The sequence below is a fragment of the Ovis canadensis genome, chromosome 11, assembly GCF_042477335.2.
Source record: "Ovis canadensis isolate MfBH-ARS-UI-01 breed Bighorn chromosome 11, ARS-UI_OviCan_v2, whole genome shotgun sequence".
Classification (NCBI taxonomy): domain Eukaryota; kingdom Metazoa; phylum Chordata; class Mammalia; order Artiodactyla; family Bovidae; genus Ovis; species Ovis canadensis.
Genome location: NC_091255.1, coordinates 17,460,300 through 17,486,942, shown reverse-complemented (window position 1 = coordinate 17,486,942; position 26,643 = coordinate 17,460,300). Strand labels below are relative to the sequence as shown.

Below are 26,643 nucleotides of genomic sequence, written 5' to 3'. Positions count from 1 at the left end.
TAAAAACTTTCTAAGTCTTTGAGAATTACTATTTGACCATACCCTGCAAGGCAACCTAGATTCAATGCAATCTCTATTAAAATGCCAGTGGTATTTTTCACAGACCTAGAACAAATAATTTAAAAATTTGTAGGGAGTGAAAAAGACCACTGGTAGCCAATACAATCTTGAGAACGAGAATTATGCATCCTGACTTCAGAGTATACTACAAAAATATAGAAATGGTACTGGCACAAAAACAGACACATAGATCAATGGAACAGCATGGATAGCCAGGAACAAACCAATGCATTTAAGGTCAATCAATTTCCAACAAAGGAGGCAAGTATGCACAATGGAAAAAGACAGGCTCTTCAATAATTGGTGCTGGGAAAACTGAACAGCTACATGGAAAAGAATGAAATTAGAATATTCTGTCACACAATACACAAAAATAAATTCAAAATGGATTAAAGACCTAAATGTAAACCATATACTATAACATAGGCAGGTACTCTTTCACATAAATGCCACAATATTTTTTTGAATGCATCTCTTAAAATAAGGGAAATAAAAGCACAAATAAACAAATAGAATCTAAAATGTTGGCTTAAAACTCAACATTCAGAATGAGATTCGTGACATTGTATAGGAGACAGGGATCAAGACCATCCCCATGGAAAAGAAATGCAAAAAAGCAAAATGGCTGTCTGGGGAGGCCTTAGAAATAGCTATGAAAATAAGAGAAGCGAAAAGCAAAGGAGGAAAGGAAAGATAAAAGCATATGAATGCAGAGTTCCAAAGAATAGCAAGGAGAGATAAGAAAGCCTTCTTCAGTGATCAATGCAAAGAAATAGAGGGAAACAACAGAATGGGAAAGACTAGAGATCTGTTCAAGAAAATTAGTGATACCAAGGGAACATTTCATGCAAAGATGGGCTCGATAAAGGACAGAAATGATCTGGACCTAACAGAAGCAGAAGATATTAAGAAGAGGTGGCAAGAATACACAGAACCATACAAAAAAGATCTTCACGACCCAGATAATCACGATGGTGTCATCACTCATCTAGAGCCAGACATCCTGGAAGGTGAAGTCAAGTGGGCCTTAGAAAGCATCACTACAAACAAAGCTAGTGGAGGTGATGGCATTCCAGTTGAGGTATTTCAAATCCTGAAAGATGATGCTGTGAAAGTGCTGCACTCAATATGCCAACAAATTTGGAAAACTCAGCAGTGGCCACAGGACTGGAAAAGGTCAGTTTTCATTCCAATCCCAAAGAAAGGCAATGCCAAAGAATGCTCAAACTATCAAACAGTTACACTCATCTCACATGCTAGTAAAGTAATGCTCAAAATTCTCCAAGCCAGGCTTCAACAATATGTGAACCGTGAACTTCCAGATGTTCAAGCTGGTTTTAGAAAAGGCAGAGGAACCAGAGACCAAATTGCCAACATCTGCTGGATCATGGAAAAAGCAAGAGAGTTCCAGAAAAACATCTATTTCTGCTTTCTTGACTATGCCAAAGCCTTTGACTGTGTGGATCACAATAAACCGTGGAAAATTCTGAAAGAGATGGGAATACCAGACCACCTGACCTGCCCCTTGAGAAATCTGTATGCAGGAAGCAACAGTTCTGGACATGGAACAACAGACTGGTTCCAAATAGGAAAAGGAGTGCGTCAAGGCTGTATGTTGTCACCCTGCTTATTTAACTTCTATGCAGAGTACATCATCAGAAACGCTGGACTGGAAGAAACACAAGCTGGAATCAAGATTGCTGGGAGAAATATAAATAACCTCAGATATGCAGATGACACCACCCTTATGGCAGAAAGTGAAGAGGAACTAAAAAGCCTCTTGATGAAAGTGAAAGAGGAGAGTGAAAAAGTTGACTTAAAGCTCCACATTCAGAAAACGAAGATCATGGCATCTGGTCCCATCACTTCATGGGAAATAGATGGGGAAACAGTGGAAACAGTGTCAGACTTTATTTTTTTGGGCTCCAAAATCACTGCAGATGGTGACTGCAGCCATGAAATTAAAAGACGCTTACTCCTTGGAAGAAAAGTTATGACCAACCTAGATAGCATATTCAAAAGCAGAGACATTACTTTGCCGACTAAGGTCCGTCTAGTCAAGGCTATGGTTTTTCCTGTGGTCATGTCTGGATGTGAGAGTTGGACTGTGAAGAAGGCTGAGCACTGAAGAATTGATGCTTTTGAACTGTGGTGTTGGAGAAGACTCTTGAGAGTCCCTTGGACTGCAAGGAGATCCAACCAGTCCATTCTGAAGGAGATCAGTCCTGGGATTTCTTTGGAAGGAATGATGCTAAAGCTGAAGCTCCAGTACTTTGGCCACCTCATGTGAAGAGTTGACTCATTGGAGAAGACTCTGATGCTGGGAGGGATTGGGGGCAGGAGGAGAAGGGGACGACAGAGGATGAGATGGCTGAATGGCATCTCTGACTCGATAGATGCGAGTCTGGGTGAACTCCGGGAGATGGTGATGGACAGGGAGGCCTGGCATGCTGCAATTCATGGGGTCACAAAGAGTCGGACACGGCTAAGCAACTGAGCTGAACTGAAGGTCCCACCACTTCATGCATCAAGTCCCACCACTTCATGGCAAACAGATGGGGAAACAATGGAAACAGTGACAGATTTTATTTTCTTGGGCTCCAAAATCACTGCAGATGGTGACTGCAGCCATTAAATTAAAAGACGCTTGCTCCTTGGCAGCAAAGCTATGACCAACCTAGACAGCAACCCGTGGCAGATTCATGTTGATGTATGGCAAAACTAACACAATATTGTAAAGTAATTAGCCTCCAATTAAAATAAATAAATTAAAATTAAAATAAAAAGCAGAGACATTATGTTGTCAACAAAGGTCCATCTAGTCAAAGCTATGATTTTTCCAGTAGTTATGTACAGATGTGAGAATTGGACTATAAAGAAAGCTGAGCACCGAAGAATTGATGCTTTTGAATTGTGGTGTTGGAGAAGACTCTTGAGAGTCCCTTGTATTGCAAGGAGATCAAACCAGTCCATCATAAAGGAAATCAGTCCTGAATATTCATTGGAAGGACTGATGCTGAAGCTGAAACTCCAATACTTTCGCCATCTGATGAGAGGAACTGACTCCTTGGAAAAGACCCAGATGCTGGGAAAGATTGAGAGGGAGAGGAGAAGAGGAAGACGGGTGATGAGATGGTTGGATGGCATCACCGACTCAATGGATCTGAGTTTGAATAAGCTCCAGGAGTTGGTGATGCACAGAGAAGCCTGGTGTGCTGCAGTCTGTGGGATCGCAGAGTTGGACATGACCGAGCAACTGAACTGAACTGAACTGACCTAATTAAACTTAACAGCTTTGTGCACAGCAAAGGAAATCATTGATAAAATGAAAAGACAACTACTGAACAGGAGAAAATATTTGCAAATAATAGAATTGATAATGGGTTAATATCAAACATACGTAAACAGCTCATACAACTCAATCTCAGTAAAACAAACAACTCAATGAAAAAGTCTGTAAAACTTAATAGATGTTTTTCTGAAGAGGAAATGTAGGTGGCTAACAAGCACATGAAAAGATGCTCAATGTTGTTAATCATCATGGAAATATAAACCAAAATCACCCTGAGACATCACCTCACAGCTGTCAGAATGGCTTATCACTCCAAAAGAGCACAAATAACAAATGTTGGCCAGGATTTAGAGAAAAGGGGAACCCTTGTGCACTATTGGTGGGACTATAAATTGGTACAACCACATGGAAAATAGTATGGAGGTTACTCAAAAAACTAAGAATAGAACTATCATGTGTGTGTGTTAGTTGCTCAGTCATGTCTGACTCTTTGTGACCCCGTGGACTATAGCCCACCAGGCTCCTCTGTCCATGGGGTTCTCTAGGCAAGAATACTGGAGTGGGTTGCCATTGCCTTCTCCAGGGGATCTTCCTGACCCAGGAATCGAATCTGGGTCTCCTGTATTGCAGGCAGATTCTTTACCATCTGAGCTACCAGGGAAGCCCCTAGAGCTATGATATGACCAAGAAACTCTACTCCTAGGTTTGTTGTTCTTTCCCTCAGTCATGCCCAACTCTGCAGCTCCATGGACTGCAGTACACCAGGCTCCTCTATCCTCCACTAGCTCCCAGAGTTTGCTCAAATTCATGTCCATTGAGTCAGTGATGCTCTCTAATCATCTCATCCTCTGCTGCCCTCTTCTCCTTCTGCCCTCAGTTTTCCCCAGCATCAGGGTCTTTTACAATAAATCAGCTCTTCACATCAGGTGGCCAAAGTATCAGCTTCAGCTTCAGGAACAGTCCTTCCAATGAATATTCAGGATTGATTTCCTTCAGGATTGACTGGCTTAATCTCCTGGTAGTCCAAAGGACTCTCAAGAGTCTTCTCTGTAGCCTAATCCTCCTCTGTCCATGGGATTTTCCAGGCAATAATACTGGAGTGGGTTGCCATTTCCTCCTCCAGGGGATCATCCCAATATTCATTGAAAGGACTGAAACTGATGCTGAAGCTCCAATACTTTGACCACCTGATTCGAAGAGTTGACTTATTGGAAAAGACCCTGATGCTGGGGAAGATTGAAGGCAGGAGGAGAAGGGGACGACAGAGGATGAGATGGTGGAATGGAGTCACCAATTCAATGGACATGAGTTTGAGCAAACTCCAGGAAATAATGGAGGACAGGGAAGCCTGGTGTGCTGCAGTTCATAGTGTCACAAGGAATTGGACAAGACTGAGAGACTGAGCAACAAGGATTAGGAGACCAAGATCAGAAAGGATAGAATCTCTCCAAAAGAAACATTTCTGGGATTATTAGGAAGGACCCATTTCATTTCATAGAACGGTGATCCACACACTTGACCATCTATTAAAATCACCTGGCTGTTGTTTATTCGCTAAGTCAAGTCCGACCCCATGTCCAAATATATATTATATATAATAAATAATAATAATGTAGGTTGATTAGTCATCTCTGACTCTTTGAGATCCCACGGGGGTGTAGCGCACTTGGCTCCTCTCTCCATGGGATTTCCCAGACAAGAACACTCGAGCGGGTTACTATTTGCTTCTCCAGAGCATCTTCCTGACCCAGAGATTGAACCCTCATCTCCTGTATTGCAGGCGGGTTCTTTACCACTGAGCCACCTGCAAAGCCCAGTAGAATCACCTGGAGATGAAGTTAAAACTCAGAAACTCCCGAGCAGAGTTTTTTATTTGGTGGGTCTTGGGTGGAGCCTGAGGATTCACATTTCAAACAAGTTCTTAGTTAACGCTGACGCTGCTTATCTTAGGCCACAGTTTTGAGAACCACTGACTTTGAGTTTCACTGCTCTTGTCAGTACAATAAACAGTTCTGTCTCACAACATCACCAGACAACTGGTTTAACAGTTTCATTTTTAAAAAAGAATTAATTGTTCTTAACTTGGACAACATCATAGATGAGAAAATGTTTATATAAGACATTGGAAACAAACCTTGTAAACTCTTTTATTTTGTCAACCAGATTCCAAGATTAATTCCTCATCCATATGCAATTCTAATGCACCATTTTTAAAGCTCTAGTACTATTTACATATGAATTATTATTCAATAAAATCCCTCCTTTTATACAAGGACTAGTACAAGAAATGCATTTTTTTATTGTATTGTGATGAATCAGTCAGAGTCAGATTGGTGGTTTTATAATCTTGGTGGGCTCAATGAATCACAACCTGGACTCAAGACTGCCGGGAGAAATAACAACCTCAGATTTGCAGATGATACCCGTCTCATGGCAGAAAGTGAAGACAAACTAAAGAGCCTCTTAATGAAGGTGAAAGAGGAGAGTGAAAAATATGGTTTAACACTCAACATTCAAAAAAATAAGATCAAGGCATCTGATCCCATCACTTCATGGCAAATAGAAGGGGGAAAAGTGGAAGCAGTGACAGATTTTATTTTCTTGGGCTCCAAAATCCCTATGGAAAGTGACTGCAGCCATGAAATTAAAAGATGCTTTCTCCTTGGAAGGAAAGCTATGACAAACCTAGAAAGTGTATTAAAAAGCAAAGACATGACATTCCCAGCAAGGGTCCATATGGTCAAAGCTATGGTTTTTCTAGTAGTCATGTACAGATGTGACAGCTGGACCATAAAAAAGGCTGAGTGCTGTAGAATTGATGTTTTCAAATTGCGGTGTTCAAGAAGACTCTTGAGAGTCCCTTGGACAGCAAGGAGATCCAACCAGTCCATCCTAAAGGAAATCAACCCTGAATACTCATTGGAAGGACTGATGCTGAAGCCGAAGCTCCAACACTTTGGTCACCTGTTGTGAACAACTGACTCATTGGAAAAGACCCTGATGCTGGGGAAGATTGAAGGCCAGAGGTGAAGGAGGCAGCAGAGGATGAGGAGATGGCCTGACAGCATTATTAACTCAATGGACATGTTTTGAGTAAACTCCAGGAGATAGTGGAGGGCAGAGGAGCCTGGCATGCTATAATTCATGAGGTCCGAAAGAGTTGGACCTGACTTAGCAACTGAACAATGACAACAATCACAGTAAAAACTGTGATTTCTTTGATAGAGTTTCCCATTCTACATGAGACTTCCAGGATGATCTGAGTTCTTTTGTTACAAATATTTCTACTTAGTAAGAACTTAGGAAAACACTATCTGAAGCTCTGGCTTCAACCAAACACAAGAGGTACAGATTTTAAAAATGTGAATTCTCCCAAATTTAGAGCTTCATTCCATTTTAAAAACCAACCACTCATTAAGATAGCATGAGTTGATGCTAGGGAAGAGAATAGGTCTTATCCACCTCTTGGACTGTCAGATGTCACTAACTGTAACATTATTAACAGTGACTAATTAAATCACCTGGATTAATTCATTATTATTCTGATTTGGTTTTCAATTTAAAAAAACTTTATATCTTCTACCTTATATATTTCTCCTCTTAAGGCATGTAATTGTTTGTAAACACATTTCAACCCAAAGCAGATTCCTTAGAGCACTATTGTGGATGATAAAATCTGTTGTATTTTTTTACTTTTTGTTTTCTCATTTTGGCTGCACTGGGTATTTGTTGCAGCTATGCAGAGGCTTTTCTAGTTACATTTGGCAGGCTTCTTATCTTAGAGCATGGGCTCTAGAGATATCAGGCTCAGCAGATGTAGGCTCAGTTGCCCTGTGGCACCTGGGAGCTTAGTTCCCTGACCAGGGATAGAATTCATGTCCCTTGAATTGCCTGGTAGATTCTTAACCATTGGATCACCAGGAAAGTCCCAATAAATCTGTATTATAAATTGACTACAACGTGGCTTATTGTTTTGGACTTACTGTACTTGGCCCATTGTGGGTGTTCAATAAATGTTTGTGTAAAGACTGATAAACAGAAACTTCAGTTAAATACAGTTGAGAGACCAGAAGGGGGAGCTTTCAAATGCTGTGACCATCACAGAGCCCAATAGGAAGAAGAAAATCTCCTCTTCTTTCCTGGCATGGTCTCAAGCAATGAAAAGCCATGACCTCTGTTTACTGCAGACTTCCAGCCTCATTTCTCTCTCTACATTCTTTTCCCTTCCCACAGGGGACATGCATATTGCTAATGGTGGGTGCTGGCACTGAATTGCGATTCTTTGCTGATCCTGAATAAAGCCAGCTTTCCTGGAGAAATATTTGGCTACCTATGTTCAGTTCAGTTCAGTCATTTAGTCGTGTCCAACTCTTTGTGACCCCATGGACTGCAGCACACCAGGCTTCCTTGTCCATCACCTAATCCCGTACCTTGCTCAAACTCATGCCCATCAAGTTGGTGATGCCATCCAACCATCTCATCCTCTGTCTTCCCCTTCTCCTCATGCCTTCAATCTTTCTAAGCATCAGGGTCTTTTCCAAGAAGTCAGTTCCTCTCATCATATGGTCAAAGTATTGGAGTTTCAGCTTCAGCATCAGTCCTTCCAATGAATATTCAGGACTGATTTCCTTTAGGATTGACTGGTTTGATCTCCTTGCAGTTCAAGGGGCTCTCAAGAGTCTTCTCCAACACCACAGTTCAAGAGCGTCAATTCTTCAGTGCTCTGCTTTCTTTATAGTCCAACTCTCACATCCATACATGACTACTGGAAAAACCATAGCTTTGACTAGGTGGACCTTTGTTGGCAATGTAATGTCTCTGCTTTTTAATATGCTGAGTAGCTTGCTCATAGCTTTCCTTCCAAGGAACGAGCGTCTTTTAATTTCATGGCTGCACTCCCCATCTGTAGTGATTTTGGAGCCCCCTCAGAGTAAAGTCTGTCACTGTTTCCATTGTTTCCCTATTTATTTGCCATAAAGTGATGTGACCGGATGCCATGATCTTTGTTTTTTGAGTGTTGACTTTTAAGCCAACTTTTTCACTTTCCTCTTTCACTTTCATCAAGAAGCTCTTTAGTTCTTCTTTGCTTTCTGCCATAAAGGTGGTGTCAGCTGCGTATCTGAGGTTATTGCTATTTCTCACAGCAATCTTGATTCCAGCTTGTGCTTCATCCAGCCCAGCATTTTCATGATGTACTCTGCATATAAGTTAAATAAGAAGGATGACAATATACAGCCTTGATGTAATCCTTTCCCAATTTGGAATCAGTCTGTTGTTTCATGTCCAGTCCTAACTGTTGCTTCTTGACATGCATACAGGTTTCCCAGGAGGAAGGTAAGGTGGTTTTGTTTTCCCATCTCTTGAAAAATTTTCCACACTTTGTTGTGATCTACACAAAGTTTTTGGCATAATCAATAAAGTAGAAGTAGATGTTTTTCTGGTATTCTCTTGCTTTTTTGATGATCCAATGGATGTTGGCAATTTGATCTCTGGTTCCTCTGCCTTTCTAAATCCAGCTTGAACATCTGGAAGTTCATGGTTTATGAACTGTTGAAGCCTAGCTTGAATAATTTTGATCATTACTTTGCTAGCTTGTGAGATGAGTGCAATTGTGTGGTAGTTTGGACATTCTTTGGCATTACCTTTCTTTGGGATTGGAATGAAAACTAACATTTTCCAGTCCTGTGTACACTGCTGAGCTTTCCAAATTTGCTGGCATACCGAGTGCAGCACTTTCACAGCAGCATCTTTTAGGATTTGAAATAACTCAACTGGAATTCCATTACCTCCACTAGCTTTGTCTGTAGAGATGCTTCCTAAGGCCCACATGACTTTGCATTCCAAGATGTTTGGCTCTGGGTGAGTGATCACACCAACATGCTTCTCTGGGTCATGAAGATCTTTTTTGTACAGTTCTTCTGTGTATTCTTGCCACCTCTTCTTAATATCTCCTGCTTCTGTTAGGTCCATACAATCTCTGTCCTTTATTGTGCCCATCTTTGCATGAAATGTTCCTTTGGTATCTCTAATTTTCTTAAAGAGATCTCTAGTTCCTCCCATCCTATTGTTTTCCTCTATTTCTTTGCAGTGATCACCAAGGAAGGCTTTCTTATCTCTCCTTGCTATTCTTTAGAACTCTGCATTCAAATGGTTATAGCTTTCTTTTCTCCTTTGCATTTAGTGTCTCTTCTTTCCACAGCTATTTGTAAGGCCTCCTCTGACAACCATTTTGCCTTTTTACAATTCCTTTTCTCGGATATGGTCTTGATCACTGCCTGCTATACAATACCACAAACCTCTGTCCTTAATTCTTCAGGCAGTCTGTCTATCAGATCTAATCCCTTGAATCTATTTGTCACTTTCACTGTGTAATCACAGGGGATTTGATTTAGGTCACACCTAAATGGTCTAGTGATTTTCCCCACTTTATTCAATTTAAATCTGAATTTGGCAATAAAGATTTTATGATCTGAGCCACAGTCAGCTTCTGGTCTTCTTTTTGCTGACTGTATAAAGCTTCTCCATCTTTGGCTGCAAAGAATATAATCAATTTGATTTCGGTATTGACCATCTGGTGATGTCCAACACGCATTCTGGTGTTGTTTTAAGAGGGTGTTTGCTATGACCAGTATGTTCTCTTCGCAAAACTCTGTTAGGCTTTGCCCTGTTTCATTCTGTACTCCAAGGCCAAATTTGCCTGTTACTCCTGGTATTTCTTGACTTCCTACTTTTGCATTCCAGTTCCCTGTGATGAAAAGGACATCTTTTCTGTGTGTTAGTTCTAGAAGGTCTTGTAGGTCATCACAGAGCTGTTCAACTTCAGCTTCTTCAGCATTACTGGTTGGGGCATAGCTTAGATTAATGTGATGTTGAATGGTTTGCCTTGGAAACGAACAGAAATCATTCAGTCATTTTTGAGATTGCACCCACTTTGGACTCTTTTGTTGACTATGAGGCTACTCCATTTCTTCTAAGGGATTCTTTCCCACAGTAGTAGATATAATGGTCATCTGAGTTAAATTCACCCATTCCAGTCATTTTAATTCACTGATTCCCAAAACATCAATGTTCACTCTTGTCATCTCCTGTTTAACCACTTCTAATTTATCTTGAATGGCTGCATAGGGCTGGAGTGACTGTGAGGAGATACCCCTCTTCCAAGAGCAGAAAAGCCCAGCAAGATGGTAGCCTCTGGAGCAAAGGAGAAGGGCAAAGGAGAAGCCTCACAAAATGGTAGGAGGGAGGAAATCACGTTTATAATCAAACCCCATACTTGCCAGAGACGTTCAGAGGGCTCAAATATACCTTGTGTGCACCAGGACCCAGAGACCCCACAGAGACTGAGACAGAACTGTGCTTGAGTGTCTCCTGTGGAGGTCTGGTTTAGCAGTGGCCTGCTACAAGGGCAGCAGCGCTGGGTGCAGCAGACCTGGGTATGGCATAAGCCCTCTTGGAGGAGGTCATCATTAACCCCATCATAGAGCTGCCAGAACTTACACAGAGTCTGGGGAAACAGACTCTTGGGGGGCAAAAACAGAACCTTGTGTGCATCAGGACCCAGGAGAAAGGAGCAATGACCCCACAAGAGACTGACCCAGACTTGCCCATGAGTGTTCAGGAATCTCCGGTGGGGTGTGTGTTGGCAGTGGCCTGCTGAAGGGTTGCGGGCACTGAGAGTAGTAGTGTGTGCATGGGATCTTTTGAAGGAGATTGCCATTATCTTCATTACCTCCACCATAGTTTGGCCTCAGGTCTGATAACAGGGAGGGAACACAGCCTCACCCATCAACAGAAAATTGGATTAAAGATTTACTGAGCAGGCTCCACCCATCAGAATAAGACCCATCTCCCCCCTCAGTCAGTCTCTCCCATCAGGAAGCTTCCATGAGCCTCTTATCATTCTCCATCAGAAGGCAGACAGACTGAAAACCACAATGACAGAAAACTAACCTTGTCTAACTCAATGAAGCTATGAGCCATGCCTTGCAGGGCCACCCAAGACAGATGGATCATGGTGGAGAGTTCTGACAAAACGTGGTCCACTGGAGAAGGGAATGGCAAACCACTTCAGTATTCTTGCCTTGAGAGCCCCATGAACAATATGAAAAGGCAAAAAGATATGACACTGAAAGATATACCTACCCAGGTTGGTAAGTACCCAATACGCTACTGGAGATCAATGGAGAAATAACTCCAGAAAGAATGAAGAGACAGAGCCAAAGCAAAAACAACACCAAGTTGTGGATGTGACTGATGATGGAAGTAAAGTCCAATGCTGTAAAGAACAGTATTGCATGGGAATCAGGAATCTTAGGTCCATGAACCAAGACAAATTATAAGTGGTCAAACAGGAGATGGCAAGAATGAACATCGACAGTTTAGGAATCGGCAAACTAAAATGGACTGGAATGGGTGAATTTAACTCAGATGACCATTATATCTACTACTGTGGGAAAGAATCCCTTAGAAGAAATGGAGTAGCCATCATAGTCAACAAAAGAGTCCAAAGTGCAATCTCAAAACAACAGAATGATCTCTGTTCATTTCCAAGGCAAACCATTCAGTATCACAGTAATCCAAGTCTATGCCCCAACCAATAATGCTGAAGAAGCTGAAGTTGAACAGTTCTATGATGACCTACAAGACCTTCTAGAACTAATACCCAGAAAAGATGTCCTTCTCATCATAGGGGACTGGAATGCAAAAGTTGGAAGTCAAGAAATACCAGGAGTAATAGGCAAATTTGGCCATGGAGTACAGAATGAAACAGGGCAAAGCCTAACAGAGTTTTGTCAAGAGAATGCACTGGTCATAGCAAACACCCTCTTCCAACAACACAAAAGAATGTGTGTTGGACATCATCAAATGGTCAATACTGAAGTCAGATTGATTATATTCTTTGCAGCCAAAGATGGAGAAGTTCAGTCAACAAAAAGAGGACTGGGATCTGACTGTGGCTCAGATCATGAACTCCTTATTGCCAAATTCAGACTTAAGTTGAAGAAAGTAGGGAAAACCACTAGACCATTTAAGTTTTACCTAAATCAAATCCCTTATGATTACACAGTGGAAGTGACAAATAGATTCAAAGGATTAGATCTGATATACAGACTGCCTGAAGAACTATGAATGGAGGTTTGTGACATTGTATAGGAGGCAGTGATCAAGACTATTCCCAAGAAAATGAAAGGCAAAATGGTTGTCTGAAGAGGTCTTACAAATAGCTGTGAAAAGAAGAGACACTAAAGGCAAAAGAGAAAGATATACCCAGCTGAATGCAGAGTTCCAAGGAATAGCAAAGAGAGATAAGGAAGCCTTCCTCGGTGATCAATGAAAAGAAATAGAGGAAGACAACAGAACGGGAAAGACTAGAGATCTCTTCAAGAAAATTAGCGATCCCAAGGGAACATTTCATGCAAAGATGGGCACAGTAAAGGACAGAAATGGTATGAACCTAACAGAAGCAGAAGACATTTAGAAGAGGTGCCAAGAATACACAGAAGAACTGTACAAAAAAGATCTTCACGACCCAGATAATCATGATGTTGTGATCACTCACCTAGAGCCAGACATTCTGGAATGTGAAGTCAAGTGGGCCTTGGAAAGCATCACTATGGACATAGCTAGTGAAAGTGATGGAATTCTTGTTGAGCTATTTCAAATCCTAAAAGATGATGCTGTGAAAGTGCTGCACTCAATATGCCAGCAAATTTAGAAAATTCAACAGTGGCCGCAGGACTGGAAAAGGTCAGTTGCCTTTCCAATCCCATTCGTCGACAATGCCAAAGAATGCTCAAACTACCACACAATTGTACTCATCTCACATGCTAGTAAAGTAATGCTCAAAATTCTCCAAGCCAGGCTTCAGCACTACGTGAACTGTGAACTTCCAGATGTTCAAGCTGGTTTTAGAAAAGGCAGAGGAACCAGAGATCAAATTGCCAGCATTTGTTGGATCATCCAAAAAGCAAGATAGTTCAGAATAGCGTCTACTTCTGCTCTATTGACTACACTAAAGCCTTTGACTTTAGCATATGGAAAATTCTTCAAGAGATGGTAATACCAGACCACTTGACCTGCCTCCTGAGAAATCTGTATGCAGGTCAAGAAGCAACAGTTAAACCAGACATGGAACACAAGACTGGTTCCAAATCAGGAAAGTAGTATGTCAAGGCTGTATATTGTCACCCTGCTTATTTAACTCATATGCAGAGTACATCATGAGAAATGCTGGACTGGTTAAGCAGAAGCTGGAACGAAGATTTCCAGGAGAAATATCAATAACCTCAGATATGCAGATGACACCACCCTTATGGCAGAAAGTGAAGAACTAAATAGCCTCTTGATGAAAGTGAAAGAGGAGAGTGAAAAAATTGACTTAAAACTCAACATTCAGAAAACTAAGATCATGACATCCAGTCCCATCATTTCATGGCAAATAGATGGGGAAAGAGTGGAAACAGTGGCAGACTTTATTTTGGGAGGGCTCCAAAATCACTGCAGATGGTGACTGCAGCCATGAAATTAAAAGACACTTACTCCCTGGAAGAAAAGCTATGACCAACCTAGACTGAAGTGACTTAGCATGCGTGCATGCATTGGAGAAGGAAATGGCAGCCCACTCCAGTACTCTTGCCTGGAGAATCCCAGGATCAGAGGCCCCTGGTGGGCTGCCGTCTATGAGGATGCACAGAGTCAGACATGACTGAAGCAACTTAGCAGCAGCAGCAGAGAGCATATTAAAAAGCAGAGACATTATGTTGCCAACAAAGGCCCATCTAGACAAAGCTATGGTTTTTCCAGTAGTTACATATGGATGTGAGAGTTGGACTATAAAGAAAGCTGAGTGCTGAAGAATTGATGCTTTTGAACTGTGGTATTGGAGAAGACTCTTGAGAGTTCCTTGAATGCAAGGAGATCCATCAGTCAATCCTAAAGGAAATTTATCCAGAATATTCATTGGAAGGACAGATGCTGAGGCTGAAACTCCAATACTTTGGCCACCTGATGAAAAGAACTGACTCCTTGGAAAAGACCCTGATGCTGGGAAAGACTGAAAGGAGGTGGAGAAGGTGAAGATAGAGGATGAGATGGTTGGATGGCATCACCAACTCAATGGACATGAGTTTAAGTAAACTCTGGGAGTTGGTGATGGACAGGGAAGCCTGGTGTGCTGCTATCCATGGGGTCGCAAAGTGTCAGACATGACTGAGTGACAGAAGTGAACTGAACTGAATTTACCTTGATTCATGGACCTAGGATTCCAGGTTCCTAAGCAATATTGTTCTTCACAGCTTCAGACTTTACTTCCATCACCAGCCACATCCATAACTGGGTGCTGTCTTCACTTTGGCTCCATGTCTTCATTCTTTCTGGAGATATTTCTCCGTGGATCTCCAGTAGCATATTGGGCACCTACCGACCTGGGGAGTTCATCTTTCAGGGTCCCATCTTTTTGCCTTTTCATACTGTTCTTGTAGTTCTCAAGGCAAGAATACTGAAGTGGTTTGCCATCTCCTTCTCAGTGGACCACATGTTGTCAGAACTCTCTACCTGACCTGTCCATCATGGGTGGCCCTACACAGCATGGCTCATAGTTTCACTGAGTTAGACAAGGCTGTGGTCCATGTGGTCAGTTTGATTTAGATCAGCACTTGTTTGCATAACTGAAAGTTATCCTTTTTAAGAGTAGAAGAGCAATAAAAGGCAGGTTGGGTACACCTCTATGCTCAATGCTGAAGATACAAATATAAGACATACCTTCTCTTCTCTAGGCTGATGAGGAAGACAGACCTAGAAACACATAAATGCACTTTAGAGAGGAGATAGCTCTATCAGGGGAATGCTCAAATGTTTAAAGGCTGAGCAGCTAACCATGACTGGAAGAGAAGAAAGACTTTGGAGCAGTGATGACATTCAAAAAGAGGAGAAGTTCAAGTGTGTTAGTAGACAAAAGAGGGAAAGTGTGTATCTGGCAGGAAGAACAGAGATTCAGAGCTGAAATGGGACAGCATACACTCCATGAACCCTGAAAGCCTCAACGAGGCTGGAGCACAGGGTAAGTGGTGGGACATTAGGTGGAGAGCAGGCAGGGATCACTCAGCATAGAGTTAAAGAACCAGGCTCATACATTAAGGTTTTACATTCAGGGAGGTGAGAACACGTGGAGGAGGTTTGCAGAAGAGTGACCTGCAGACCAGGGTCTATGCGGCAGCAGGGAGGAGGAGAGAGGAGAGAGCTGAGAGGATGGACATAGTGGTATATCGCTCCTTTGTTTATTCATACCCTCCTGTTTCAGAGAAGACTTGATGAAGGCAGTTAAAGGTTTATAACTGTCCTGTGTTTGGGACTCAGGCCATCCCAGCTTCAAAATCATCAAAGATGTGAGGCTGTGAAGAGCTAGAGGAGAAGGGGAAAGGGAGATGGGAGCCAAGAAGGAAGGAGGAGGATAAAAAGGTAATTAAGAAAAATCAGGAGTGAAAGGTAGTGAACCAAGAGGGACCCACAGCTCAGTGATATCAGGACACGCAGTGAGTCTGTGATGCCCTGGGCCTCTCCCCTCTGAGCCAAGATGCTCCATGCTTCACTATGGTGTGTGTCCTCACATGTCAGGGCTGGAGGTTATTACTTACAATAGTCAGGACACGGAAGCAACCTAAATGTTCATCAACAGATGAATGGATAAAGATGTGGTGCATATATACACAGTGGAATATTACTCAGGCCTAAAAAATGAAATTGGGTCATTTGTAGTGATGTGGTTGAACCTAGAGTCTGTCATATAGAGTGAGGTATGACAGAAAGTAAGTCAGAAGAGAAAAACAAGTATTGTATATCAACAGATATATATGGAATCTAGAAAAATGGTACTTAACCTATTTTCAGGGCAGGAATAGAGAGACAGATGTAGAGAACCAGCTTGTGGACCCAGATTGGGAAGGAGAGGGTGGGGTGAATTGACAGTAGCATTGGCATATATACATCACCAAATGTAGGCTAGGTAGCTAGTGGGAAGTTGCCGTGTAAAACAGGGGACTCAGCTCGGTGCTTTGTGATGACCTAGAATGGTGGGAGAAGGCAATGGCACCCCACTCCAGTGTTCTTGCCTGGAGAATCCCAGGGACGGGGGAGCCTGGTGGGCTGCCGTCTATGGGGTCGCACAGAGTCGGACACGACTGAAGCGACTTAGCAGCAGCAGCGGCAGCAGAATGGTGGGAGGGTTTCCCAGGGGGCGCTAGTGGTGAGGAGCCAGCCTGCTAACGCAGGGATGTAAGACAGGCTGATTCCGTTCCTGGGTCGGGAAGATGCCCTGGAGGAGGAAATGGCAACCCACTCCAGTACTCTTGCTTGGAGAATCCCACGGACAGAGGAGACTGGCATGCTGTGGTCCATAGGGTCGCAAAGAGTCAGACATGACTGAAGCAACCTAGTGCACACACTCGCACGCAGAAGGGTGGGATGGGGGACGTGGGAGCGGGGAGGCTCAGAGGGAGGATATATATGTATACTTATAGCTGATTCATGTTGATGTACACCAGAAACCAACACAACATTGTAAAGCAATTATCCTCCAATTTAAAAATAAAATTTTTAAAAAAGACTGGAGGTGAGGAATCAGGTAGAGAGCCATTTCTTTCTCCTCCTGCGTCTCTTGCCTCTACACAGGGAAGAGAAAGCTTTTCCAGAAGCACCCTGGCTAACACACTGTTGTCATTTTCATTCCTGGATCACATGAGAAAATCTGGCTTCTAAGGGTTGTGGGAAAATGAACACATGAGGTGGACAAACAAAGGGGAAGTGGTTGGGAATGGCTTTGAATAGACCCCCAAGAAGAAAGCTATCTTGTTTAAAGCACCTGAATAGGGAATGAATATGATGAAACAGAGGTGAGAGACTGTTAAAAGTGACATGAAGTCTGTCTTACAGTAAAACCTCTTCTAACAGTGGAGGTCACGAAATCAAAAGTTGAGTATGTAAATGAGAGAAGGAGGTCAGGTAAGAATTAGAGCTACTGATCCATCACTTTCCTCATCTCTTAAGCATCTAAGACAAAGACAGGAAATCAACATTTTTCTTTGCAGAAACAACAGTTCTAGAAAAATAGACCTCTGTGTATTGGCACTTGGGTTTCCTCCAATAAAGAGCTGATTTCCACCAGAATCCCTAAGGTAAAATCTAAAAGCTTCAATACATTGAGGTACCAATTAGTATTTTATTGCCTTGCTCTTAAATGTAGATAGCCAGGAAGCCAGGAATCACCAGGAGTTTAAGGAAGGCTGCTAACAAAGAGAACAAAACAAAATGAATGGAAAAATTAATGAGAAGAAAACTGAAAAGACCAAGGAAATAGAAAAGTTTATATATAATTGGCATGCTTTGAAAGAAACAAGAATATATTTCTGTCCTCTGAGTAAGAAGCAGTTTTAAAAAATAAAACCCAATACTAAAATGAAAGATTAATAACCCTAACACAAAAATAAAGAAGACAAACTACAAACTGGGAAGAATTATAATAAATATAGGCAGTACTATAGCAAACACTGACAATAGATCAGTAAGCAAGTTATATAAGAACTTCTTTTTTTTAATTTTTATTTTTACTTTATTTTACTTTACAATACTGTATTGGTTTTGCCATACATTGACATGAATCCACCACGGGTGTACATGAGTTCCCAATCCTGAACCCCCCTCCCACCTCCTACCCCATACCATCTCTCTGAATCATCCCAGTGCACCAGCCCCAAGCATCCTGTATCCTGTATTGAACATAAACTGGCAATTCGTTTCTTATATGATAGTATACATGTTTCAGTGCCATTCTCCCAAATCATCCCACCCTCTCCCTCTCCCACAGAGTCCAAAAGTCTGTTCTATACATCTGTGTCTCTTTTGCTGTCTCGCATACAGGGTTATCATTATCATCTTTCTAAATTCCATATATATGTGTTAGTATACTGTATTGGTGTTTTTCTTTCTGGCTTGCTTCACTCTGTATAAGAACTTCTACATTAAAAATAAAAAGCTAGGACTTCCCTGGTGGTCTAGAGGCTAATATTCCATGCTCCCATTGCAGGGGCCTGAGTTCAATTCCTCATTAGGGAACTATTCCTCGTTAGATCCTACATGCTGCTACTAAAGATTCTGCACAAGGCAATGAAGATCAAGGAAGATCCCACATGCAGCAACCAAGACCCAGTGCAATAAATAAATGTTTTAAAAAATCCTCCAGTTAAAAAAAAAAGACTGCAGTGACATATCATTTTTTTAGTCACTTAATTGGCAAAAGTTAAGAAGTCCAACAATATTAACAATTAGGAGTATGTGAATCAACCTCAGCAATGTAGCTGACCATGTAGTTTAGTACAACTTTGGAAAACAATTTGGCACTACTTTGTAAAAGTAAATCTTTGAAGATCTCACAATTCAGCAATTCCATTTCAAGGTATTTAATCCATAGCTCCTCAACATAACAACTGAAGACAAGTAGAACATTCAAAAGAGTGTTGTTCCAAGAGTAAAAACTGGAAACAATCTAAATAAACTTATTCTTACAATGGAATATTACACAGCAGTGCATATGAATGAAATATAGCCAAACAAAGCAATGTGGACATTTAGGAAGAATGTGGAGTGAAAAAAGCAAATTCTAGAATATTCTGTGCAATCTTTCATTTGTATAAATCTCAAAAAAGCAAAACAAAGCAATATACTGAATATGTTAATATGTGATAAAATTGTTTTTATAAGCAATGGAATGATAAACACTAAATTCAAGAATGTGGTTTCATCTCCAAAGAAGTGATGTGATGGAAAGCACCTATAGCCAGGTGTAAGTTATTAGTATAGGCTGGTTCTTTCATATAATATAATATAGTGTTTTATACCTTAGAAGCATTTTATACATAATCTTTCACTTGTTATAATTACTTATACTATATTAAAATATAGAGAAAAACAACATTCATATAATTTCAAGTTTGCAAATTAAATAAAATATCTGGTACAATGTTTTCTCACAGTATTTTCAGTTTGATTCTTATAATAAAGCTAGAGGGTTTGGGTCAGATATTAATTCTAGCAAGTGTGTTGAGGAAAATATCATGAGGCCAAGAGACCTCAGGTGTCTCATTCAAGGTCATCCTTTGGTAAGTGATGGCTTAGGGTCTTCAATTGAAGGCTTAAGACTCAGAGTGCTGGGCAGTTTCCAACAACCCAGACTCACACCTAAATGGGGTACTAGGTAAAGGGGTCAAAATACAAAAAACAGAACTGCTCTCCTGGGGAAATGCTGTCATCCTAAGAAGAAACAGTCCACCAAGAAGGCAGAAAGGAGGGTGGGACTTTCCAGAATGTTTCTGTGACAACACATTCTATCATTATAGGAGTGTTCAAACAACCATTAGAAACAAAAATAAGGATACTATCCATTTTCCTAAAAATCTGAATATGTTGCTTAGGTTCACTGTGCATTTACTTCTATGAGCACCGTCACAACCCATCCAGGAGATATGAACACGGCAGACACAGAAGCTCTCTCTCCACCTTACAAGTGGAAAACAAGGCCAAAGTGATCTACCCACTGTCATTCCTTTGTACAATCCAACTGATGTGAGTGTAGTCTCTTGAGTGCTGCCTGCATCTCCTGGTTCATCAGGGTGTCGATCATGGGCAAGCATGGGGTTCTTGACCGTGTGGCTGATGGATACAGTCTTGTCCATGGAGAAGGAGATGAAGGGCCGGGCATAGAGGTAAATGCTTGGAATGAAGACCATAGACACCACGATGATGTGGGTGGTGCAGGTGGAAGCTGCCTTCCTCTTTGCCTGCCCTGAGTGGGACCTCAGCATCACCAGGATGGCTGAGTAGGAGACCAGGAGGAGGAGGAACCAGATGACATCCAGCATCCCACTGTTGCAGATCATGAGGAACTCCAGGACAGAAGTGTCAGTGCAGGCAAGTCTCAGAACTTGTAGAACATCCCAGTAGAAGTTATCTAGGACACTGGGGCCACAAAAAGGCAGTGGGAGCATCAGAGCCAGTTGGGAGATGGAATGAACAAAACCTACCATCCAGGCTGTCACCACCAGCCCCACACAGAGCGGAATGCTCATGATGGTGACATGGTAGAGGGGCCGGGAGATGGCTATGTAATGGTCATAGACCTTCGTAGAGAAGAAGGTCATGACACCTCCCAGAAAGTGGAGAAAGAAGACCTGAGCCTCGTAGTCCTGGTAGGAGATGCTCTTCTTCTCAGCGAGGAAGTCCACTGCACCTTTGGGGCAGGGACTGAGGAGAAACAGATGTCTATGACTGCCAAGTTTCACAGCAGAAAATCCATGGGTGTGTGGAGCCTGGAATCAGAGGTCACTGTGAACATGGTGAGGTGGTTTCCCATGACACCGGTGGTGCAGACAAACAGGAACACCAGAAACAGGAAGAGCTGGAGCTCCTGAGTCTGTGAGAGCCCCAGGATAAATGCTGATATACATGAGAGATTCCCTGATTCCAGGGCGTCTTCTCCATACATCTAAAGAAAACACACCAGGAGAGAGATGCATTATTGCTCAAGGGCTCATTCAAATTGAGTGTCCAGGTCTCGATGATGGATTTTCACCTGCAGATCCTAATACCTGGTGCTGACTTAATGGTCTTGTCTCTGGAGAGTTCACTAGTTGGTTCTGGAATATATATTCATCAGGGGCTTCTGAGGAGGCTCAGTGGTAAAGAATCCACCTGCCGATGCAGGAGACCCAGGAGAGGTGGGTTCAATACCTGTGTTGGGAAGATCCCCAGGAGGAGGAAATGGCAATCCACTCCAGTCTTCTTGCCTGAAAAGTCCCATAGACAGAGGAGCCTGGCAGGCCATAGTCCATGAGGTCACAAAGAGTCAGACATGACTGAGCAACTGAAGACAAACACGAGTATATACTCACAAGATAGCTTAATGCTGTCCAGAGACACATGCGACATGCCTTTCAAAGATTCAGTGTTATCTACTGGTGGTAAGACACTTGGAGTTCAACAGACCTGCAGTTAAATTTCTATTTCCTTGATATTTGACCCTGGAGAAATTACTTAACCTCTCTAGGTTTCCCATTTGTATGGTAGGAATAAAAATGACTTTCTTTATAGAATTGTCTAGAGGATTAACTAAAATAACACACAAGGTCCCTACAAGAGTGTCTGGAATAATAAATGGCAAACACTTTCCTCTGTGTAGTCTCCTACTCTAAAACCTCCTCCCTTCCTTGAAAATCTAGTATATTTTGTACCAAAATTTTTTGTGCAACAGTTACCACATCATAATGTTAAGGGACTTTTTGTGTTTCTGTATTTTCCATCCATAATTCAACTAAATGTTTGCAGAGGGATAAATATGCATCTTATAATTTATTTGTGCACTACAGTACCCATCTTTTCTGGCAGTCAATACTCAAAATCTTTTGACTGCTGTGTGAGTGAATATCTATAGGGAATGCCTTCCTTCACTGGTGTAGATGGTCCCTTACTGGATGAATTAATAGAATATGTGGTGTGTGTGCTGCAACATGAGATGGGGGAGACAGATTGTCTGGGTTAAAAAGGGATGATGGATCTTGTATGAAAGGGAATGGAAGAACTCTTCTTAGTGAAACTAGAATTTTAGAAGATGTTACTGAATATAAGGATAGAAGAGAAAGGAAGATGTTGATATAAGAGAAATAAAATAGACAAAGCAATAAAGAGGGGAGATTAAGAGGAAGGGAGAGGAAGGAAGGGGAATGTAAAGGTGGAGGGGAGAGGCGGACTGGGAATAAAGATGATGGAGGACACGGAGGGTAAGAGATAGAGGTGAAAAGTGAGGGTTAAGTGGCTCCTCAGTCCCCTGCCTTTCCACCCCCTTACCTGCCTCCTGCAATCTGTTATCCAATAGGGGTCATTTTAGCCTCATCCTTCCGCTTCCATCTGCATCCACTTCACTCCATCTTCTATGTCACTGTCATAGAGACCTTTCTAAACTGGTAGCTCATTATAATCTTTTAATGACTATCAAGGATTCACAGCTTAAAACTCAGAATCTTAGATGTATATTAATATCTACAACTATGCTTCTGGGATTTAAAAAAAATTCTGCATTTAATGATGCTGATATTGGCTTTATATATTCACAGGTGATATTTTAGGTACACACAAATTTAGAATTATTCCATCTTCTCAGTGTATTCCTCATCTAATATTATGAATTATCCCTCTTTATTATTTAAAAAAATCTGCTTTTCTAATATTAGTCTAACTGCATTGGCTATTTTGTGTTTTTTTTAATTAATTAATTAATTTTAACTGGTGAATAATTACTTTACAATATTGTGGTGGTTTTTTGCCATACATCAACATGAATCAGCCATGGGTGGACATGTGTCCCCCCCATCCTGAACCCCACCTCCCGCCGCCCTCCCCACCCCATCCCTCTGGGTTGTCCCAGGGAGCTGTTTTTTAGTTAGTGTTTGAGTGCTATGTATAATGATAGTATTATTTCACTCTATTAAATTACATTTAAGTTTTGTCTTGTAAGCTGCATAAAGTTAGATTTTAAATTTTTATTCAGTATAACAATCTTTGTTGTTTTAACTGGGACATTTAGTCTGAATAAATTTAATGTAATTACTGACATACATGTTTATATTTATCATCTTAGTTTTTGTTTTCTATTAGTTCTACAGATTTTAAGCTTATTTTTTTAAAATAAAATAATCTCTATAATTTCTACAGTTCCCCATCCTGAACCCCGCTCCCACCTCCCTCCCCATCCCATCCCTCAGGGTCATCTCAGTGCACCAGCCCTGAGCACCCTGTCTCATGCATCGAATCTGGACTGGCGATCTGTTCCACATATGGCAATACACATGTTTCAATTTTTTTGGATCTTTTTTTCTTGTTTCTTTTTGGATAAAAAGTTTGACTATTAAAAAAACAAACAACTCAGACTCTTAGAAGCTGCCTAACATGCACTGAGGGTTAGTTCATGGTTCAAAGACACGCTTACATATGTGCATGCAACTTCCTCTCAGTGGGTCACAGCAAGTTCTAAAACGTAGGCTCCATCTACGTTTCTTATCAGTATCTCTGTTACCTGGGAACAGATGGCAGTCAGGAATCCATGGTGTCTCACACATGCTATATGTTTGGTTATTTCTGTAGCTTTAGCAATGCATTCTGTTTCCTGAAATACCTTCTACTACCTTCTCAACCTTGAAGTCCTCAGATATCACCTCTGTGACTCCTCCATTTCTCGCATGCAGAATTAATCCATTTCTCTGGGTTCCGATTCCAATAACATTTTGTAAGTACATTTGTTACAACTTTTATCATATCTTTCTTGTTCTTTCTCTTAACTAGATTGTAAATTCAATAATTTAGTAGCCCCAGCACCTATAATAGCAACTCTGACTTAGTACTTGCTCAAATATGTTCCTATTCTAATGCATTACGAGATAATTACATGATCTTGTTCAATTTGACCATGTGATAAATTGTGGGGTGTATCACCTTATCCTTTGCTCTCAGCATCTTCCCTCCAAATCACAAGACCAAGTGTAACTTGGTGGTTAAAGCCTGGTTTTCACTTGCCACTTGAGGAATCTATTTTGAATGCCTTGTATCCCCTCCATTACACTTGAGGTTATCCTCAGGCTTTAGATTGACTAGCATGGAGTCCATATCACTTATTTATTCTCTACATTCTCCAACAAGTTTCTGGATGCTTCTTACAGCTGCTCTATATGCAGGTGAGAAAATCTTAGTTTCACACCTTCCTTCAGGCCAGAATGGAAAAGAGTCGTCAGGTCATCCGTCTTGTTAGAGATCCTTTATCTGCAGGATCAGTTTCCCAGCCAGTGCCCACACATCACCCATACAACAAGGAGAGTGACCCTAGGAGACAAGAGTATATCCTTGGGGAGAAACTACTGGACTCCCTCAGGAAGCAGGACAAGGTCCCTGCCCTCTCAAGCCTGGGTTCCCCAACCACCCACAACATTGTCCTCATAGCCATATCATCCAAAGTATATAAAGATTTGGTCACTAAAGTAGAATATCCTGCAGAATATCCAAGAAGTATTTGGTCAAGAAAGACCCAATCCAAAGTGTGGATAAATATGTACTTTGAGGATGAAACATATTTAGAAGCTTAGCAAATGATATCACTTCTGAAATACCACAGTAGGGAAAGAGGCAAAGAGCAGGGAGGAGAACAAATGTAATTGCTCCAGATTTGACATGGAAGTGTTGACCATTCAGCAGAGATATTCACCCATAAAAGAGGAACTCTCTAAGTTTTCCTTTGTGATGGCGAGATACTCTGAGTTTCAAATCCCACCCATATCTCCTGCCTCAAAACCTGGAGTCAGAGGAGCCATCTCCTGGCCAAGCTCTGCCCCTCACTTGCTGTTCATCACTGAGCAAGTTTTTTCTCTCTGAGTTTTCTCGTTTGTAAAACTCTATATTACTACCATACCTTCTGTCAGCTTTGTAAGAATGAGAGAGAAGTCTGAAAGTAACTAACAAAAGAGCTGACACAGGAAAATGTCTGTGGAAATATCAGTTTAATTTCAACCATCACACTCCATATTTTCCACATCTCACATGGAAAACAAAGGTTCATTGAGAAGATTTGTCTTTTAAAATCAACCTATTTTAAGTTCACTCCCTACTGGAAATCACTAGGCGCTTGCCCAATCTCTTCACTGCTGCCTGCATCTCCTGGTTCCTCAGGGTGTAGATCATTGGGTTGAGCATGGGGGTGATAACTGTTTGGCTGATGGACACAGCTTTGTCCATGGGGAAAGAGGTGAAGGGCCGGGCATAGATATAGATACAGGGAATGAAGACCATAGACACAACAATGATGTGGATGGTGCAGGTGGAAGCTGCCTTCCTCCTCGCCTGCCCAGAGTGCGACCTCAGCATCACCAGAATGACTGTGTAAGAGATCAGAAGGAGGAGGAACCAGATGAGGACCAGCATCCCACTGTTGGAGATCATAAGGAACTCCAGGAGGGAGGTGTCCATGCAGGCAAGCCTCAGCACTTGTGGAATGTCACAGTAGAAGTTATCTAGGATGTTGGGTCCACAGAAAGGCAATGGGAGCATCAGAACCAGCTGGACAATGGAGTGGACAAAGCCCCCTACCCAGGCAGCAACCACCAGCCCCACACACACTCGAGTGTTCATGATGGTGATGTAGTGGAGAGGCTGGGAGATGGCTATGTAGCGGTCATAGGCCATCACTGAAAGGAAGAGGAGAGTCCCACCTCCCAGAAAGTGGAAGAAGAAGATCTGAGTCATGCAGCCCTCATAGGAGATGGTCTTCTTCTCAGCGAGGAAGTCCACCAGCATCTTTGGGGCAGTGACTGAGGAGAAGCAGACATCTATGACTGCCAGGTTTCTCAGCAGGAAATACATGGGTGTGTGGAGCCTGGAATCAGAGGTCACTGTCACCATGATGAGGAGGTTTCCCATGACAGTGGTTGTGTAGACAAACAGGAACACCAGAAACAAGAAAAGCTGGAGCTTCTGGTTCTGTGAGAACCCTAGGAAGACAAATTCTGATACCCACGTGAGGTTCCCTGAATCCATGATGTCTTCTGCATACTCCTAAAGAAAACACACCAGAGATAGGCATGAAGTTGTTGCTTGCCCTCTTAGTGCTCAAGGGCTCAATTCAGTTGTCCAAGACAATATAATGGGCATTCTTATGTACAGATTACAATACCAAGTGCTGACTGAATGACCTTGTCTCTGGAAAGTTTACTAGTTGGTGCTGGGAAAAACATACGTGAGATATCTTAAAGCCGTCCAGACACATGCCACCTGCCTTTCCAAGATTCAGTGTAATCTAGCTGGGAAGATACTTAGAGTGAAACCAAACAGAATTGAATTTGAGAACTTCTATTTCTTTGAGATTTGGCCTTGAGTAAGCTATTTAATGTGAGTCTCAGTTTCTGCATCTGAAAGAAATATGTTTTCTTTATAGAAATTGGCTAAGGGATTAAATAAAATGACACATAGACTTCCCAGGATAGTATTTAGAATAATAAATATTAATCACTCTCCTCTGTGTAGTCTTCTACTCTACTCCAGTCTCTACATTTTTACACCAATCATTTTTCCTTTTTAAATATTAATTTATTTTAAAAACCTATTATGTTTTACATAACTTACAGGTTATTTTCAATTAGAGTTATTAGAAAGCGTGAATATTATATCCATCTTTTTTCATGCAACAGTGAAAGCAACAGAATGTTCATGAA

At 41.6% G+C, this 26,643-nt stretch overlaps 1 protein-coding gene and 1 pseudogene across 1 annotated transcript; both read right to left on the bottom strand.

Annotated features, from left to right (window-relative positions):
• Positions 1 to 19,937: 19,937 nt before the first annotated feature.
• On the bottom strand, positions 19,938 to 20,882 carry LOC138414802 (olfactory receptor 4D2-like; annotated as a pseudogene).
• Positions 20,883 to 25,033: 4,151 nt separating this feature from the next.
• Positions 25,034 to 25,969, bottom strand: LOC138414622 (olfactory receptor 4D1-like). Its single transcript, XM_069542368.1, has one exon. It carries the CDS (start codon positions 25,967 to 25,969, stop codon positions 25,034 to 25,036), a length of 936 nt encoding a protein of 311 aa, XP_069398469.1.
• Positions 25,970 to 26,643: the final 674 nt, after the last annotated feature.

Bases quoted from the DNA above. Each gene is read 5' to 3' on its own strand.
- LOC138414622 (XM_069542368.1), bottom strand. From the start codon at position 25,969: ATGGATTCAGGGAACCTCACGTGGGTATCAGAATTTGTCTTCCTAGGG.